The 17,551-nt window shown below is 25.5% G+C and overlaps 2 protein-coding genes across 2 annotated transcripts in view; one reads left to right on the forward strand and one right to left on the reverse strand.

Moving 5' to 3' along the window:
• Window positions 1–7,315: 7,315 nt before the first annotated feature.
• The window catches only part of LOC126905477 (uncharacterized), a 38,576-nt gene continuing 28,340 nt past the window's right edge, over window positions 7,316–17,551 (reverse strand). Inside the window, exons 3-9 of the mRNA XM_050685201.1 lie at window positions 15,196–15,300; window positions 15,018–15,123; window positions 14,722–14,855; window positions 12,107–12,262; window positions 11,895–12,026; window positions 11,685–11,833; window positions 7,316–7,856 (exon numbers count right to left, since the gene is read on the reverse strand). Of these exons, the coding sequence (XP_050541158.1) occupies window positions 7,731–7,856; window positions 11,685–11,833; window positions 11,895–12,026; window positions 12,107–12,262; window positions 14,722–14,855; window positions 15,018–15,123; window positions 15,196–15,300 (908 nt within the window). The 3' untranslated portion in view covers window positions 7,316–7,730. The remainder of the gene's footprint in view (window positions 7,857–11,684; window positions 11,834–11,894; window positions 12,027–12,106; window positions 12,263–14,721; window positions 14,856–15,017; window positions 15,124–15,195; window positions 15,301–17,551) is intronic.
• On the forward strand, window positions 8,849–11,507 carry LOC126905475 (uncharacterized). Its single transcript, XM_050685199.1, has 2 exons — window positions 8,849–9,060; window positions 9,758–11,507. Exons 1-2 carry the CDS (start codon window positions 8,968–8,970, stop codon window positions 11,324–11,326), a joined length of 1,662 nt encoding a protein of 553 aa, XP_050541156.1. The 5' UTR covers window positions 8,849–8,967; the 3' UTR covers window positions 11,327–11,507.

Consider the following 17,551-nt stretch of genomic DNA (forward strand, 5'->3'; position numbering starts at 1 on the left):
AACTTTTTCAACATAACTTTTGAAAATGTTCCGGAAGGTCTGACACTTTTATATATATCTTAAATTAAAGCTTATGTAATATCCTTTAATTTGAAAAAAAAAAATTTGACCTCTGGACTTGTCTTCGTGGTGAAAGTTGACATCAAAGTTAATAAAAAATTACGATTTTTGTAAAATAATTTTTTTTTATATTTTTAACTTAATAATCCTCTAACTTTTTCAAAAATGAACATATCAATATAATTCTTTTTTATATAGATGTTTGATGTCTTTACTTATCATTTGGTATATTTTTTTTGTAAATCTGACACTTAACCTGCCCACAGGGGGGGATTTAAAATGACAACTTTTTCACAAAAAATTTACTTTTTCAACATAACTTTTGAAAATGTTCCGGAAGGTCTGACACTTTTATATATATCTTAAATTAAAGCTAATGTAATATACTTTAATTTGAAAAAAAAAAATTTGACCTCTGGACTTTTCTTCGCGGCGAAAATGGCTACCGAATGCTATTTTCGTGTGATAATTCTCGATTTTATTATTCATATTATATTTAACTTTATAATGCTATAACTTATTGAAAAGTTTATGGATCCACACAATTTTTTTATGAGAAATAATTTTTTTTAATAAACCCTTTTTCATTCGACATACTTTATCTTAATCGAGATATTAAGGAACCAGCAAATCAAGTAGCTTTTGGAATAAAACACCAATTTTTTTAAAATTAAACACTATCTAAAGATTTGCATCGAAGCGTTTATTTTTGATAGTGATTTTAATCACTGTCAGATATCATTATACTTGATCCAACTATACCACGTCACAACTGTGCCGCGACCCCCCTGTGCTGGGTTTTTTTTGTATGATGCTGTTTAATAAAGATTTTTTAAATAGACCTTATGTGTAGTGATACACACTCACTAGTAAATAAAACTTTTGTGCAATTTTAAATTGATAAACGAGACGTATTGATTTGGTAAAAATATAGATAAATCATAAACTATTTTACTCTATAAAATACCAAAATTATCTTATAAGGGACCTGCAATTATTGTAATAGTACTTTCCTTAGGTAATAGAATAAAATTAAAATTGTTTATACAATTTCAATAAAAATAGTCATTCTTAAAACTTGAAAATATAATTGTAATTTTATTTAAAAGTTATAACTTCAATATTTTATGGGCTTATAAGCTCATAAGTTACTATTTTATTTACGAATTACATTTAAAATTGAAACTTTTATTGAATATATTGAAAACAGAAATAAGAAATACATAGATATGACTATAAATTGTTTTATAATTATTTTTAAATTTTGACTATAATTTAAATCAGAAAATATTAGTTTTTATTCATTTCCAAAACAAGTGGAGTTTCGTCAAAAATGGCTTAGAGATTGTAACAGACCAAATCATATGAAACCATTTAACTTCACCAATGGTGTTTATTGACATTGACAAAACAGCAAATTATGGTATTGTATTTTTATTTTTAATTATTATTTAATAGTTCGTATATGTTCAAAACATTTTGATAACTCTTGCATTGAGAAGCCTTTATTTGAAAAGTTTTTGAAATACTCTCCTCAACGTAAACGAAAATTAAAAGTTGATGCAGTACCAACTAAATGGTTACCTATAAATATACCGATTAAAATAATATATTAAAACTATAATAAAATTTTGTTTATTATATATTAGGGTTTAGTTAGTAGTACGTTTAAAGTTAGAAGTCCAAGGAAAACAATTACACCACTCAAAAGTTCCTTGGCAAAACAAAGTCCAGCTAAACTTAGCAGTATTAAAAAGTTGTAACCTAACACTTGGACAGTTGAATCAACTGATAATTGTGAAGCAGCAAGTAGTTATTCTTTCTTTCATCTACATACATTCGTCCTCGACATTTTAAAGTACTTGTGTCTTGCAGTTTGTCTGCACCTCATACCTAGGTTTTACCCTTATTCACCTTCCTATAACAACGGCCTTTCGCACTTACAGTCAATCTGGAGTGTCACCCGAGCACGGTAACTGCTGTACGATCACGCGTACGTAAATATCCAAGTAGTAGACTCATCATCATCTTCGTAAGTACTTTCACTTCGTTTAGTGCATTGTTTTGTATAACGACACTATACTGTGAGTAGGTTAAACCAAGTTTCGCCAAATATATTGTTCTAACTAAAGACTACGAAGATGACGGCTTATAAATAAATACTGTTCCGTCGCTATTTAGGGGTTGAGCCAAATTGCATGTCAATAGTATTCTAAAGGACCAATGGAGGAAATCTGACTAAGATATATATACCTTAGATACTGAGGTTTCCTATTTAATTTATATTCCCTAAGAGGAACTACCAATGGTTGTACTACAAAAATATATGTATAACATTTTTGGTTAACAACAATATAAATATTTATTAAGTAACATAATATTAAATAAGCAATACAACCTACGGGACACCTGGAGATAATAATAATCCAACAGAAACTGACGGCTATATACACACACGTGTTAACACGGCGGTAGTTAATTTAAGTTAATGTCTTAGACAATAATAAGAGTAATAGTCGTGATGATGGTAAAAAGTCAACTGGTGTTTGGGACATTCGTATTATGGCACGGTGACTGTGAATCCTAAAAGTGTTTATATATGCAGTCTGCCTTTTTATAGCAATATGCAAAGATGAACAAGTAATGGAAATAACTCAAGTTAAATTAAGTATGATTAATGTCGATAAATTAACAGTTAAAAGTTAACAAATTATAAATATAATTAGCTAGGTTAAATTTCTTTAACTTAATCAACTTGAAAAAAGTTTATTTAATCTAAAATTAATTTTTTGTCTAAAATCATTTTTCATTGGTCGGTGATGTAAGGGAAAGCTAAGAATCGATTTTTGACTTTTATTGTTGAATCTCCTTCTTCTTTTTCCTAACCTTAATCCCAACTACTTGGGGTCGGCCACCCTTATCCTAAACTTCACTTGACGCGATCTCCCACATCATCTACGTTTATATTAGCCGTCCTCATATTACATTCAACAACATCCTTCCATCTCATTTTTTGGTCTTCCTCTACCTCTTCTTCCTTCAACATTCATTTTATATAACTATTCTTACAGCTTTCGACTCCTCTCTCCACATAACATGACCAAATCATTTAAGTCTATTTGCTCTCATCATATCCACGATTGACGCTACACCTATACTCCCTCTTATACGTTTGTTCCTTATCCTATCTTCTCTAGTTACTCCACTCATCTATCTAAGCATCTCTGCTACAATCATTCTCTGCTCTACTTTCTTATCAACTGCCCAACACTGAACCATACATCATAGCTGACCTCACTACAGTCTTGCAGAATTTACCTTTCTGCCTCATTGAATTCTCTTAGTTTATTAGAAAAATAATTAACTAGTTAAGTTGAAAAGTTAAAAAAAAATTAACTTATAATATATGTGTCACTGTGTTAATGTTATAAGCTTAGTCGACGATATTGTAGGATATCAGCATATATATATATATATATATATATATATATATATGATCGTATCAATATTGATAAGTTGCAGAAGAATATTCAATTAGACTTTACTGCTAAATCCATTTTCCGCCACAAGATATTATAAAGCAGACTTAAATTTGGAAGATAACACAGGCATAATGGCAGGGGCGTCATTTAAAGATTACGTAGTATCCATTTGCGTACCTAAAATTATGCTTACGTGTTATCATAATTTATTCCCTAAAATTCAATCTGGCTTTAGACTCTTAACATCCAAGTAAGAATAGAAGAACTTACCCATTAATCCCACCTTACGTAGTAGCCTCTACAATATTTATGAAAACCAAAAAGAAAAATTGAAATAACACTCCTGATTCATGTTAATTAATATGATAATATGTGGTATTTCGAGTTTTATCCTCCAAATTTAATATTTAACTATAATCATTTAGTATACTATTTTTCTGGAACTTTTTTGTTGGGTAATATGAATTAAAATAATTGAAATGTCCTGTAACTATATTATACATTTTATAAGATTTTAAATTTTATAATTAATGTTTAATATTATATTTCTTAATATATATATTTCTAAAACTAAATGCATTTACTATTTTGCATTATGTTCCTCTAAAGAAATAACTCTTAATTGGTTTAAAATAAAGAAATAATGACATAGTTCTATTCATTTTTTAAATGATCACGTAAGTCTTCTTTATGTATGAATATAAATACATTATTTTACACTATAAATAGAAGTATAATAATATAAAGCCTGTTTGTGAGAATATATATATTCTCAAATAAATGTAATTATTAACTGAGAAATTAAAAAAGAAAAATGAAACTTGATTAAAAACATTTATTATTCTTTTGAAAAATTATAGTTTGCTACATTTTTATTTAAATTATAGTTTTATTACAGCTATTAAGTTTGGTAACAACGAAAATAATTGTTAACGTGATTAGTTTATTGTGTTGTTGTACTGTGATTGTTTGTAGTATTTAGCACCAAAAGTCGAATTAAATGAGTTATATCATTAATGTGTAATTGATACACAAAAAAAAAGGAGCATAAATTTAGATATTTTAAATATTTCTTCATCAAAAGTAATTAACGATTTAATAAACCAGTATTCAAACAACCTTAGATGTGAGTTTCAATTTATTGCTTTGTTTTTAATGCGGTTGTTCAAAAATCTTCTAAAACGATATGGCAATGAAAATATGATTGACCAAGCGATAGAGAAAATAGCATCATTCTCAAAGTATGCTTACCATATATTAACAATTCTGTATAATGCTGAGTTTTCTGATTTGTATGATATGTGGTTATTTCATATGTATACTAGTGAAATAGTAGAATATCAGAAACATTTCAAAAGTTTAAATGTTAGTAGTATCGATCAATCATTTAATTTCCATGACATGCACATGAATATTAAGAAAAATATTAAATACCATATAAAACAATGTGTAGACACATGACAAACTTAACATCACCAGTTGACAACATTCTTTGAAAATTTTAAAAATTTGAGTGAAACTTAAGGTAAAGCCTCTTATGGTGAGGCAATGAGATTAACAAAGAAATATTTATCAAAGTACAGAAAATTCAAAGATCATTAATTAAATTTTTACACTTCATTATTGAGAATTTCTGAACATTATTTTCAATTAGTTAATCACATATTTAGCACTTTTAACAATAATAAAATTAAAAAAATAACTTTTAATTTTTCAAAATATATCATTTTAGAGACTTGTAGCGAAAGTAGACGAATTAACGTTGTTTTTTGAATGAATAGTTTTGAATCGTATATACATGTTTACAGGGTAGACTCTATATCAATAAATTTCTTACAAAAAAAAATAAAAATATGAACGATATAAACAGGATACAATTATACATGATTCATTCATTATAAACGACATACTTCTCCGAAAATTGTAATAATTTTTTAAAAAATGTTATGAATTTGTATAGTGGTATTTATTTTTATTTAAAACATTATATATAATAAATTAGAAAATAGTCGTCAAACTAATAAAATACTGTTATCATTTTAAAATAAAGATCAAGCAGTAAAATATTCAAGGCATATAAAAAATAAAATTTTGCCGGGAATTTTTTTTCATATTTAACCTAAAAAATCATATGATTTGTTTTTTTATTATAGTTAAAAGGAACAAATAAGTTTTTATTATTTTCAAAATCACTATATGGGTATTTGAGGAACGACTTTCATAATATAATTAAGATGAACATTTATTGATAATATTGATTACAAATAGAATTTTATAATTTAGTAATTTCATATATTACAATCAATGATGGTAAAAAAATGCCAATCCCAAAAAATCCAAGTAGGCTTTTACAGGCTATATCTAGATAATTATAAAAAAAATCCAAGTGATATTTTTAAGCATAAAAATAATTAATGTTGGTTGAACATAATACTAATTTATTAGATAAATCTGCAAATGGGCAATATGTTGAACAAGACTCGGTGGGTTTTGGGATAAAACCTTAAAATCTCCGACATCTTGGGTTAATTTCTGAAAATTATTATTTATTATCATTCACATTAAATAATAATTTTCAGAACACAATAGCATAATTAATAAATCGTTTATTGACAAATGAACGTTACAACGTTTTACAAAATATTTACAATAGTTTTCTTAATACAATTAATATCACAAATTATTACTGTATTTCTCATTAGTTATCGTACATGATAACCAGGCACCGTTAGATAGCACAATCAGCATTGACGGGACCTGTTAATAAGTTCATAAGTGGATTTGTTGACTTGCCAGACCTAATTATCTAAGACTATGTCACGTCCATACTGTGCCGCGACCCCCCTGTATTAGATTTTTTTATTACAAACTAAAAATCAAGAAGCGTCTTAAATGAAAAAATAGAATATAGATGGAAGAATAATTACTTTGAGGATTTGGTAAGAAACAATACAAATGTTCATTATTAAAAAATTAAATTATAGAGTATAGACTAGTGATGAGAAATATCGAATAGTAACTATCGAGCTATTCGATAGTCATTCAAAAACTTTTCGAATAGTAAAAATATTCGATAGTTACACAATATATTTGAATAGTTTTTTAAATATTTGATAGCTTATGCTAAAAATAAACTATTCGGTTGTATAAAAACAACTCGAATAGTTATTCGATAGTTTTAAAAATTTTCGAATACTACTCGATAGTTTAAAATATTCGAAAATGCCCATCACTAGTATAAACCTAAATAATTCAACAATGAATTCAACGATAACTACACTACTCTATTTTGATAAGTCTTATAAAGATTTTTACTAGGTTACTACTACTAGTAGCAATAACACATAATTTCCAATGAATAATTTTAAGCCCCAATAAGAAACATAATGTCCAATTATGAGATTTTTGTGTAAAACTGTGATAGGTATTATCATTATTTTTAATTATCCAAGGTTATCAGTATGCAATAAATGTTATTATAATAAAAAATATGCACAAGGATATTCTAATTATTTAAATACCATAATGTAAAAATAGAAATTTGTAGATACGTTTTGTAGGCGTAAGGGCGAATTCCAATTAAAACATTATGTTATTTAACTTATTATATTTTAATATTTTATATTATGAAAAATCACAATGTTTTATTCATTTCTAAAAATATGAGTAATCTATGAGTATATATAAATAACAAGTCAACATAATAATACCACGTTTTTTTATAAGATATTAAACGTATAAATATCTACGTAAAAAAAAATACACAAGGAATGTACTAAAGAATATGTTTAAATTTGTTGGTAGTAATACAATTACAATACAAAATATTAAACAAATTAATAAATAAAATCGAACGTATACAAACAGCTAACGTACACTAAATTAGTGAAATAGAAACAAAACAAAAAATAAATTACTGATGTCTGTCATGAATTTGTCAAGTAGTATTTTTATTGCTATACCCACTAGATAAGACAATAACTCAGTAATATGTTGTACATATCGCAACATAAAAAAACAATTAACAGTAAAAGTTGTCAACTTTTAAAATAAATTCAATACAGGAAGTATACAGTAATAAAAAATAATATTTATAATAAATAATAGATTTGTTCTATTATTAATTAATAGACATAATCCATTTGGTATGTATATAGGAATACTATTTTTCTGTAAAAATGACTATTTTTATACAGTAGAAAATATGTCATTAGTCAAACAATTTTGATTTCGTTTCTCCAGTCCATCATTCAAGTCTGACATGATTTTATCGCACCACTTTTTGGTAGGTGTTATTGGCAAATCACAATAATTCTGAAAAAAAAAATTAATAATTTTATTTGAACAGATATGATAATGTTTCATGGATTCATAATAACAGAGTACGGATACACTAAATATACAGAAATATCCATTTAACGAAACAAGAATAGCTTTGAAAAATTAAAATTAGAGGCTGTGTATCAAAAATAGTTAAAAAATGTTAATGATGAATATAAAATTTTTCTTTGACCAAAATTAACAAATAATATGTATATCTGTATATCTGTCAGATGCAACCAGAAAGTGGGTATAGATTATTCATGAGGTAGTAAAAATTTTGAATATTCCCATGAAATAATCCACACCCAGTTTTTAAATATAATTTGATTACGTGTAAAAAAAATTTGAACCTCCTAAATCCACCACTTACCAACGCCACTAATTGCAACACATTTTATGGTTGTTTGTATAGTTATGTATGAATAATAAATAAATTTTCTAACAATATCACAATTTAAGTAAACTGCAACTTTTTATCTCAACATTTTTATTGAGTATTTAAATATACTTTACTACAGTGTATAACTTTGACTGTAATTAATATATATATATATATATAAAAACCATCTGAATTAATTTTTAAAATTTTTCATTGTAATTACTGTAAAAAATCTATTGAAAATTTAAAGTATGAAAAAAGAAATTATAAAAGTAAAAAATTATTCAACTAATTTTTATGTGTATTTTCGATGAATAATCAAGTTTTAAAAATTAAATACTTTTAGTTTTCATCCAATCTTAAATAAATCAAATAAGTTTAAATAATCTATTATTGGAAGATTTTAATTTACTTAGAAAATGTCAAATTAAATAATTCGTCGATTTATTCAATATTTATTTATTACAAAAATACAAAAAAACTTCCTTTAATTCTAAAATTGCTCATGTTAATGCACGTATTTTTAGTGTCTTTTAATACTATTAATAAAGTTAGTGTGTGTCATATTATTTTAAGGTATGATGACAGGATTTAAATAAGAAGAATAATGAATACTATTTTTTACTTAACAGGGAAATTATCAAAAAGTTATAAGTTTTCTTAGAATAAAATATATACTTGTTCTTATTATTTTATAATTTTTTTTTAATTTAATAGAAAAAAATGTATTATTTTTATAGCTCTGTATTTTTTTTAATAACTTTAGCTGTGCGTAATCAATGTAGTACACATGCTATCCAGGAAGAATCTTCAAAGGTATAATTTTATTTTATTAGACGAGTACAAGAGATAAAATTTATTAAACTTAAATACAATGTATTTATACATTTACAAAATAAATTCTATCAAATTAATATTTTTTATGGCACTTCTACATAATTTAAAAAATTAATAGATCTAAGCATAAAGAAGCCAAAAAAGTTTATTTTTATTTCTTGAGAGTGTTCTAAATTTTTTTATAAAATTTAGTTTTTGGTTATTAAAATAAGCTTCATAACAAAAATGTATGAAGCGCGGAGGAGTATGCATTATAAATATACATTATAATTATGTATATCAGTAAGAACTGTACTTCTCACTCACACTACATACTCATTCTATTTATTAAAATACTTGTACCTTAATAAACTGTAGTCTTGAAATTGTTATTTATCAATTGAATTTTTTTATAAGAAAAGCTTTAAAAATAGTTTATTTTAAATTACAAAAAAAAATTGTTTTGCTTCTTATTAGAGACAAATAATAAAATATGATCTTAACGTAGTTCAATAATCCATAAATTATTAAAAAATAATGCAAAATATTAAATACTTTAAATATTATTAAATTTATCAAAACACGCAGACCACTCTTTATAATAATTTTTAAATTAATACCTACAAAAATAGCCAATTTTAAATATAAAGTGTAAGCTCCATAAAACATAATTTTAACTTATTTTAATTATTTTAAGGGGTCTGTTTTATTTATCAAACATTTGAACAAAATACCAACATGGGAAGATGAACACTTACAATTTTCAGATGATGAAATAAAAGAATTACTCCTTGATGTTGATAGAAATAATAATGAAAAGTATGTTGGCAAAGTAAAGGCATTAAAATGCATTTACGGCTATGCTGTTCAAAATATTCTATCGAATCTAGTAATGTTTCCGACTACAGAAAAAGATAGTTTTGAAGATTCCGAGGAAAGTAGTCAAAGTAAAAGTGAAATGCCCGGTAAGAAGAAAAAAAAAAGAGTTACATTTTGTAGAGAAGCAAAATTAATTACAATAGTAGATAATGATAGAAAATCTATAACTGATATATTAAAAGAGACACCTGAAGATCTAACCAGTAAATATGGACAAAACATACGAATGGAAAGCTTCAGTGATATAGCTAGAAAGAATAATAAAAGTAAAATGTTTATAGTAGACACACTACGATCAAAAGACCTGAGTTCTAAAATCTTGGATAGATATGTAAAATATCTTCGTAGCTACAAAAAATCTGTAGGTCGAATGTTATCAGTGATGAAAAGTGCCAACGAGAAGTCAGCCTATTGGTTATGGTTAGTTTTTATCAAGTTGTGCGCACTTGAAAAAAATTTTATGCATCTAGGCGAATTTTATCAATTCCCCCACCAAATACGTCAGTCCATCGATAACTTAGTTCAAGAATGTCAAAAAAACCGATATTTGGAACAACTTCATCCGAACAAAATAAGCGTGTCCAGAAGCGAGTTGTATAGAAGTGTAAATCAATCTTTTAGTTTTTTAAAAAAATTGAAACTTGAATCTGAAGAAGAAGAAGAAGGAAAAATAAAAAAAGAAAACGATCTAATAGAGCTGTTCAAATATGAGCATAAGTTTGAAATATTTGATTTAATATGGCACAATAAAATAGGGTCCAATATTTTTCCCGATATTGACGTAATAAATTGGAATATAATTGATAGTACGATGTTAATGACTAAATCGACTGTTCGTACATTATGGAAAAAAGATCCAAACACCGTTTTCGATTATTATGATATAGTATCCGATGTCATTAAGGTTACACTGTTGTATTATTCTTTAAAACATTTTATAACCTTTAAAACAAATCGCTGCTCTTTTGAAACCTGGCTAAAAATAATAACGTCAAAGAAATCATTTGAAAAGCTTCAATGGTATTTAACATCGCCTTTGAGTACAGTGAAAAAAATAGTAAATTTCCTTGATATACAGGAAGATTCAATATATACAGAAATTATTAAATATATGCAAGAGGAACCAGATCGTGCGAAACTAAAACACCTAATTAAAGAAATTTCGGAACAGCTTCAAGTTACTTTATCTGAGTACCAAGCATATGATGGTATAATATTAACTACTCTACAAGATCAAGAATCGATTAATATTTTCGATTCAGACGAATGCGAGTGCTCGATCGTCTTAACTAATTATTACAATACATTAATTAGTATTTTTGAATCATTCAATTTTTATGAAATTAATCAACTTAGATTTAATAGAGATACTGTATGGATTGTATAAATTATTTATGTACAATACTCTGAAACATTTTTTTTACTGTGGTATTTTTGCTAACTCATAAATAATAAGTTTGCAAACTATCATTTTTTTCATGCGATTTAAAAATAACATTATTAAAATTTGTAAGGTGATTTTGTTTTAAACAGTACTAAAATACAATTTTTTAATAAATAATTGTTTACACGGCTATATTTTACCTTTAAATGTAATTATTAACCATCTTTATGATATTGTGTCGGAATCCCATACATTTTTTTAATTGTATCTTTCCCTATGTATCAACTAGTTTTTCGAATTATTTAAATTGACTCATGAGATTCAAGTACAAATATAAAATTGCACTAGTTAGTTTACTTACTATTAGGTAATTCTTAAGTGATGCATTATCTTGAATGAATGATTTTATAGACGATTTCGTTAGCGATGATGTCTGTGTGTCATCAGATGACAATAAATAAATAGCGAAGTCATAACTTTTGGCTAAATCAGCGTGTGTTTTAACAACTTCTATAAAATAAAACTTTTTTAAATAAAGTTGTACAACTAAATCTCAGTGGATTTTTCAAACCTTCGTCAAAATCGATAAGATAGCTTTTGATTATGTAGTTCTCATGGTGCTCCATTTTTTCCTTAAGAAAATGAGCGCTCTCTTTGTTCTCTTCATCGTAAAATATTACCAGATTATACGTTATTTTTTTGGCTACACAAAAAAAAATATATATAAAAGTAAGAGTAATACTACTTCCACTTTAACACACGAAAATATAATAAATCCCTTACACAACATATATTTATCTTTTATAATGTTCTTTCTTAATCTCTGAAACATCGTGCCGATCCATCGAAATTTCCACACGGTCAGTATAAACAACAACATTATACAAATAATGAACACGAGTTCCTTTATCAATTTTTCGTCTGATTGTTCGCTGACAACTAAAAAAGTAAGAGAAAATTTAAGCTCTAAGGGTAGACATTTCATTTGTTAAATATAAAACCTTGACTGTGAGCATTTAGTAAGAGGGTCCTTTGTACTATCCGTGAAGAATTGATTTAAGTTTTGATTAAGAGAGATATGGAAGAGGAGTATTTAGGACATTGGTGCCCTCAGTATATATATAATTTTTTTTTATTGAGAAAAATGTACAATTTGTGTAATAAAGCATAATAAGTTTATGTGAAACGATACACAAAATAAAATAGTAAACAAATCAAAAAGAAATAAAATTATAAATTAAAATAGTTTTTATGTCTCAATTGATCAAATTTTAGATAATTAAAAGACTTGTTACCAAAAAATAAACAATGAATTACTCCTAAAATATGTTATTCAGGTACTGGTTCCCTTTGACACCTCTATATTCGCTTTTAAGATAACCGACGTTGATCATTAGATTCCCAGATTTTAGTGCTCAAATTAAAGCATCTAAGCAAAAAATAAATAAAAAAACCCAGCACAGGGAGGTTGCGGCACATTGGTGACGTGGCATAATTGGATCAAGTATAATGATATCTGACAGTTATTAAAATCATTATCATAAAAAACGCTTCGATGCAAATCTTTAGATAGTGTTTAATTTAAAAAAATTGGTGAATTATTCCAAAAGCTACATGATCTGCTATTTCCTTATTTATATCCTGATTAAGGTTAAGTATCTCGAATGAAAGATGTATATAAATACTATTTCTCATGAAAAAATTGTTTTGATCCATACATTTTTTAAAAAGTTGTAGCATTATAAAGTTAAAAATGTAAAATATAAAATCGAAAATTTTTACACAAAAATAGCAAATGGTAGCCATTTTCACCGTGAAGACAAAATAAAGTACGAAATTATTTTTGTCCATAATAAAGTATATTACATTAGCTTTAATTTAATATATATATATAAGTGTAAGAGTTTGCGAAACATTTTCAAAAATTCAGTTGAAAAAGTTAATTTTTTGTGAAAAAGTTGTCATTTGAAATCCCCCCTTCTGGGCAGGTTAAGGGTCAGATTAAAAAAAAAATATACAAAATGATAGGTTAATATCTCACTTATCTATATAAAAATATATTATATAGATTTGGTCATTTTTGAAAAAGTTATGGCTGTTTTAAGTAAACAATTTTTTTTAATATTTCGAAAATAAGCGATTTTTAAATTTGTAATTTTTTTGGAGGTTTCCCCCATTTACGGGTAACGAAAGAAACTTTTTGTGGATAATGTCTTTGACTAGATACGATTTATGATATTTTGACGTATCATAGAAAGAAATCGGTTTGATGAGAGCTGAGAAAAAGTGGCAACAGAAACACAAAAAAAATAAATAAATAAAAAAAAACGCATCATAGAAAAATCAATACCAGTTCAACTTCGTATGGAAGCTAAAATGAGTCATTTAAAAAAAATTAAACATTATGTAGGGCTTTTTCAAAATTTAGAGAGCTAATTTTTTTTAGTTTAAATCTCATCTGGACTACCATAATGACTCTAACAATATATGTTTCATAAATATTAATAATAAAATTAAATAGTACCAACTCTATATAAAATTAGAACGAGTCATCACATAATAAAGTTACTATAATACGTTAATCAAATAATAATTATAGTAATATGGTATCATAATTATTAAATAAGTATTAATGCAAGTATTGTGAAAATAACTATAATTACACTATGGACAAATAATCCAAAAATTCCCCCACGTCAGTATGATATTTTTAATATACAAGTTAATTTTACACATAAGTATCCAAAATTGTTACACAGACTTAACATTTTTATCACTATTCATCCAAAATTTCCCTTAAATTGTACATATAAATGAAAATTCTATCATTTTTTTTATTAGTGTAATATTACTAAAACTAAATATATATAAGTTGAAACTTTTTTTTAAATAATATTTTTTTATCCCGCTCTAAAATAAAAAAATAGAAGGAGTAAAATTCATTCAGGCTTAAAAATATAACTCATTTATAATATCTTGCTTCGCACATTTTGAAATTCTAATGAATTTTTTATGTTTAACTTATTTGTACAATTGCTATTAAAATGATAGCAAACACTATCATTGAAAATTAAATCTCGAAAATAGGAAAAAACAAATTACTCAATTTTTATTAATTTTCCCGTATGATTATAAAATTAATATATTATTTAAAATTATCTTGTATTGATTAAAATTAAATTTTACTCGTAATTGGAGTAATTTCAAAAATGAATGTGTATGAACAATTTATTATAATTTTATACAAATATATGGCAATGTTATAAAACGACTAAAATAAAAACTATGAACCATGCAATTTTAATAATGGGCGGGACCCTCCCTCATCTAATAATCATTTGAGTATTTTTTGTGCATTAAACTAAAAATAGTTAATGGACATAATATTGTGTACTTACCAATTTTTGTAATGTTTGTGAATTGTCTCACAAATTGGTCATCAGTGTTGCTGATTGTGCATAAATACTGTCCATAGTCCGTATCCTGTATGTTGTTTATGTACAAAAACGCTCCTAAAACTTGTTCGTTTTCCCTATTGAATAATAAACATAATATAGACATACCGCTATGATAATAAAAAAATTAACACTTCAACGGTTTCTGAGAAATTATCTGCTTTAGCAGTACGAGAATAATAAATACAGAATACATTTATAGTGAATACAAAAATGATAACGAATTTCTCTGTGCTAACCTGATGATTCGTTCGATCCCATACTTTCCGGTGGGTTCAACCGTTCGATTTTCGTTGACTTTTTTCCACGTAATAGTATTTGTGGCGTCTGGAAGGTCTACTTTGCCTATAAGGTATATTTAAAATTAAAGTTATAAGTAAACTATAACAGTTATGATGATAATTAAGAATTACATACCAACAAACCCTTCACAATATAATCTGATGGAATCTCCAGAATGTGCATTGTGTTTAACGGGCATTTTATAAGTTGGTAAAGGTTCTCCCCAATATCCCGCAACATCTAAAATAACAATTTCGTATTACTGAGTATTTTTAATTATTGAAGTAAATATTAAATATAACGAAATTGACCAACTATACTAATTAAAAAATTACTTTGTGAAATCAATAGCTTTAATGTTTAGCAATAAAACTTGGTAAATTCAAAAACTTTGAATAATATTAACGAATTTATATTATACATAAAATTTATTTTTATTTATTCAGAACTCAATTTTATAATTTAATAGTAATAATATGAAGACAGTGGCGTAGCCACGATTTTTGTATGAAAGCTAAGGATTGTATTTTTTATTACAAACACTTAAGTCGTATACTGCTAATATTAATAATTGGTCAATGGAGCGACTACATGCCTTTTAGCCAGCATCCCTACTTAGCTATGCCACTGAATTAAGGTTATCTTACAAACAAAGTAATAAAGATAACTATAATAATGATCAGACTTGGATAGAAAAGACGTTTTCAATGACAATAATTTAACGCTACCAATTACATCTAAAATCCTTCTAATAGTCAAATTAAATATAGGAATTATAAAGTTTAGTTTATAGGAGTCAATAAAAACTTTATTAAACAAGCAGATATCATTGTACACCTTGTTAATTTACATACAAACGTAAAATAGTTATGTCTAAACGTGAGGAGACGAAAACCACCTTTTAATTTTTAAAAACCACCCAACGATATTATTAAACTTTTCAATAATTCATACACTAAGAATAGAAGATGTTTATAATCCTATTCATTGACACTAATAATTTTGAACAAATTTTATCATTTTTTGTAGTCATTAAAATTGTTGTGTACAATAAAAAAATCTGGAGAGTTAAGTAAATACACCAAAAATATAAATCAAGTTTGCATGAGACAAATAAAATTGCAAAGTAAATGTTTCTTTGTTATGTGAAATGAAAATATTCCTTTGGGTTAATCTAAAATAAAAAAAACTATAAAAATTGTTTTTCTTCAAATGCAATTTAAACAACTACTGTACATTTTATTTTTATAGCCGCCGGTTGAAGCTAGTAATACACGACAAATATGTAACATATTAGATCATCATTTTTTAAACCACATATGGGGAAATGAACTTATAGAATACTCTTTGATATTTAAACTGAACTTCAATACTATAAGTAGACACTAATGAGAATGGAATTTGACACATAAAAAAAAAATGGAAATACAAATTGATTGATTTCATTTTTTAAGTAGTACTAATATTATTTCTCTTCAATTATATTTTAAGTCAAATACGACGGTTTTGTTTTACGTAAATTTTATACACCATAAATATAAAAAAAAATATTGTCAAAAAAACCATTGAAACATGCGAATTACTAAAAAATTCCATTGTCTGAATTCTTTCATTTAAAAATAATTAATCTAATCGATATTTGGCTCTTCGTTGTGTTATAAATATACAGTATTTCACGTAGAATTTATTTTATTAAATATATTATTTTTTGTCTTGATGTCAATTTACCGTTTATTCGAAAACATATTTTCTAATCGAAAAATCAGTTACAAACAAATACATAATATGACAGTCTTTGAAAATTCAACAATTAATCCTAAAATAAATCTTATTAGTGTTAATTTTCCTTTGCTTAAGAAAAAAAGGTAGATTATAAAAAAAATTTTTAGTTGAATATACAATGTCTTCCGAACAATTAAACAATAGTATTATGATTGGAAAGCTTTTTTAGTAGGGTGTTAATTACTTTTTGCTATTAGTTTGGTTTATTAAAAAATTAGGCTGAAGCAGGTAAATTGTGAACCATGTTATTAAATTGTAAAATTATGAATTTTATTTTTATAATTATTATGAACATTCAGTGATAATTTAAAATTTAAATTTAAAGCTTTTTAAAAATAAATTATTATACAAATTGTTTTTGTACAATTTTTAAAATAGATTTTATAGAATTAAAGTACAAAAATTTCATTAAATTCAAATTAAACATTATTTTTTCATTTTAAAACAATTTATTATAAAATATTACTATTTGATTTTTTTATATTATTCTATACTGTTATATATTTTAAAATTAAAGACAACCGATACGATATTTAATATACAAATTATTAAATAATATTTAGTTATTTACTTAAATATAAATATGATAAGCTCATAAGTATACATACGGGGGTACAAAAGTGGTGCTGAGCACGCTCAATTTTTTTTTTTTTTTTTTTAAATTTTGCATTTAACAAGCAAAATAACGGACAATTCTTTTATTACTAAC

This window comes from Daktulosphaira vitifoliae, unplaced genomic scaffold (genome assembly GCF_025091365.1).
Source record: "Daktulosphaira vitifoliae isolate Bord-2020 unplaced genomic scaffold, ASM2509136v1 Scaffold_4, whole genome shotgun sequence".
Lineage (NCBI taxonomy): Eukaryota > Metazoa > Arthropoda > Insecta > Hemiptera > Phylloxeridae > Daktulosphaira > Daktulosphaira vitifoliae.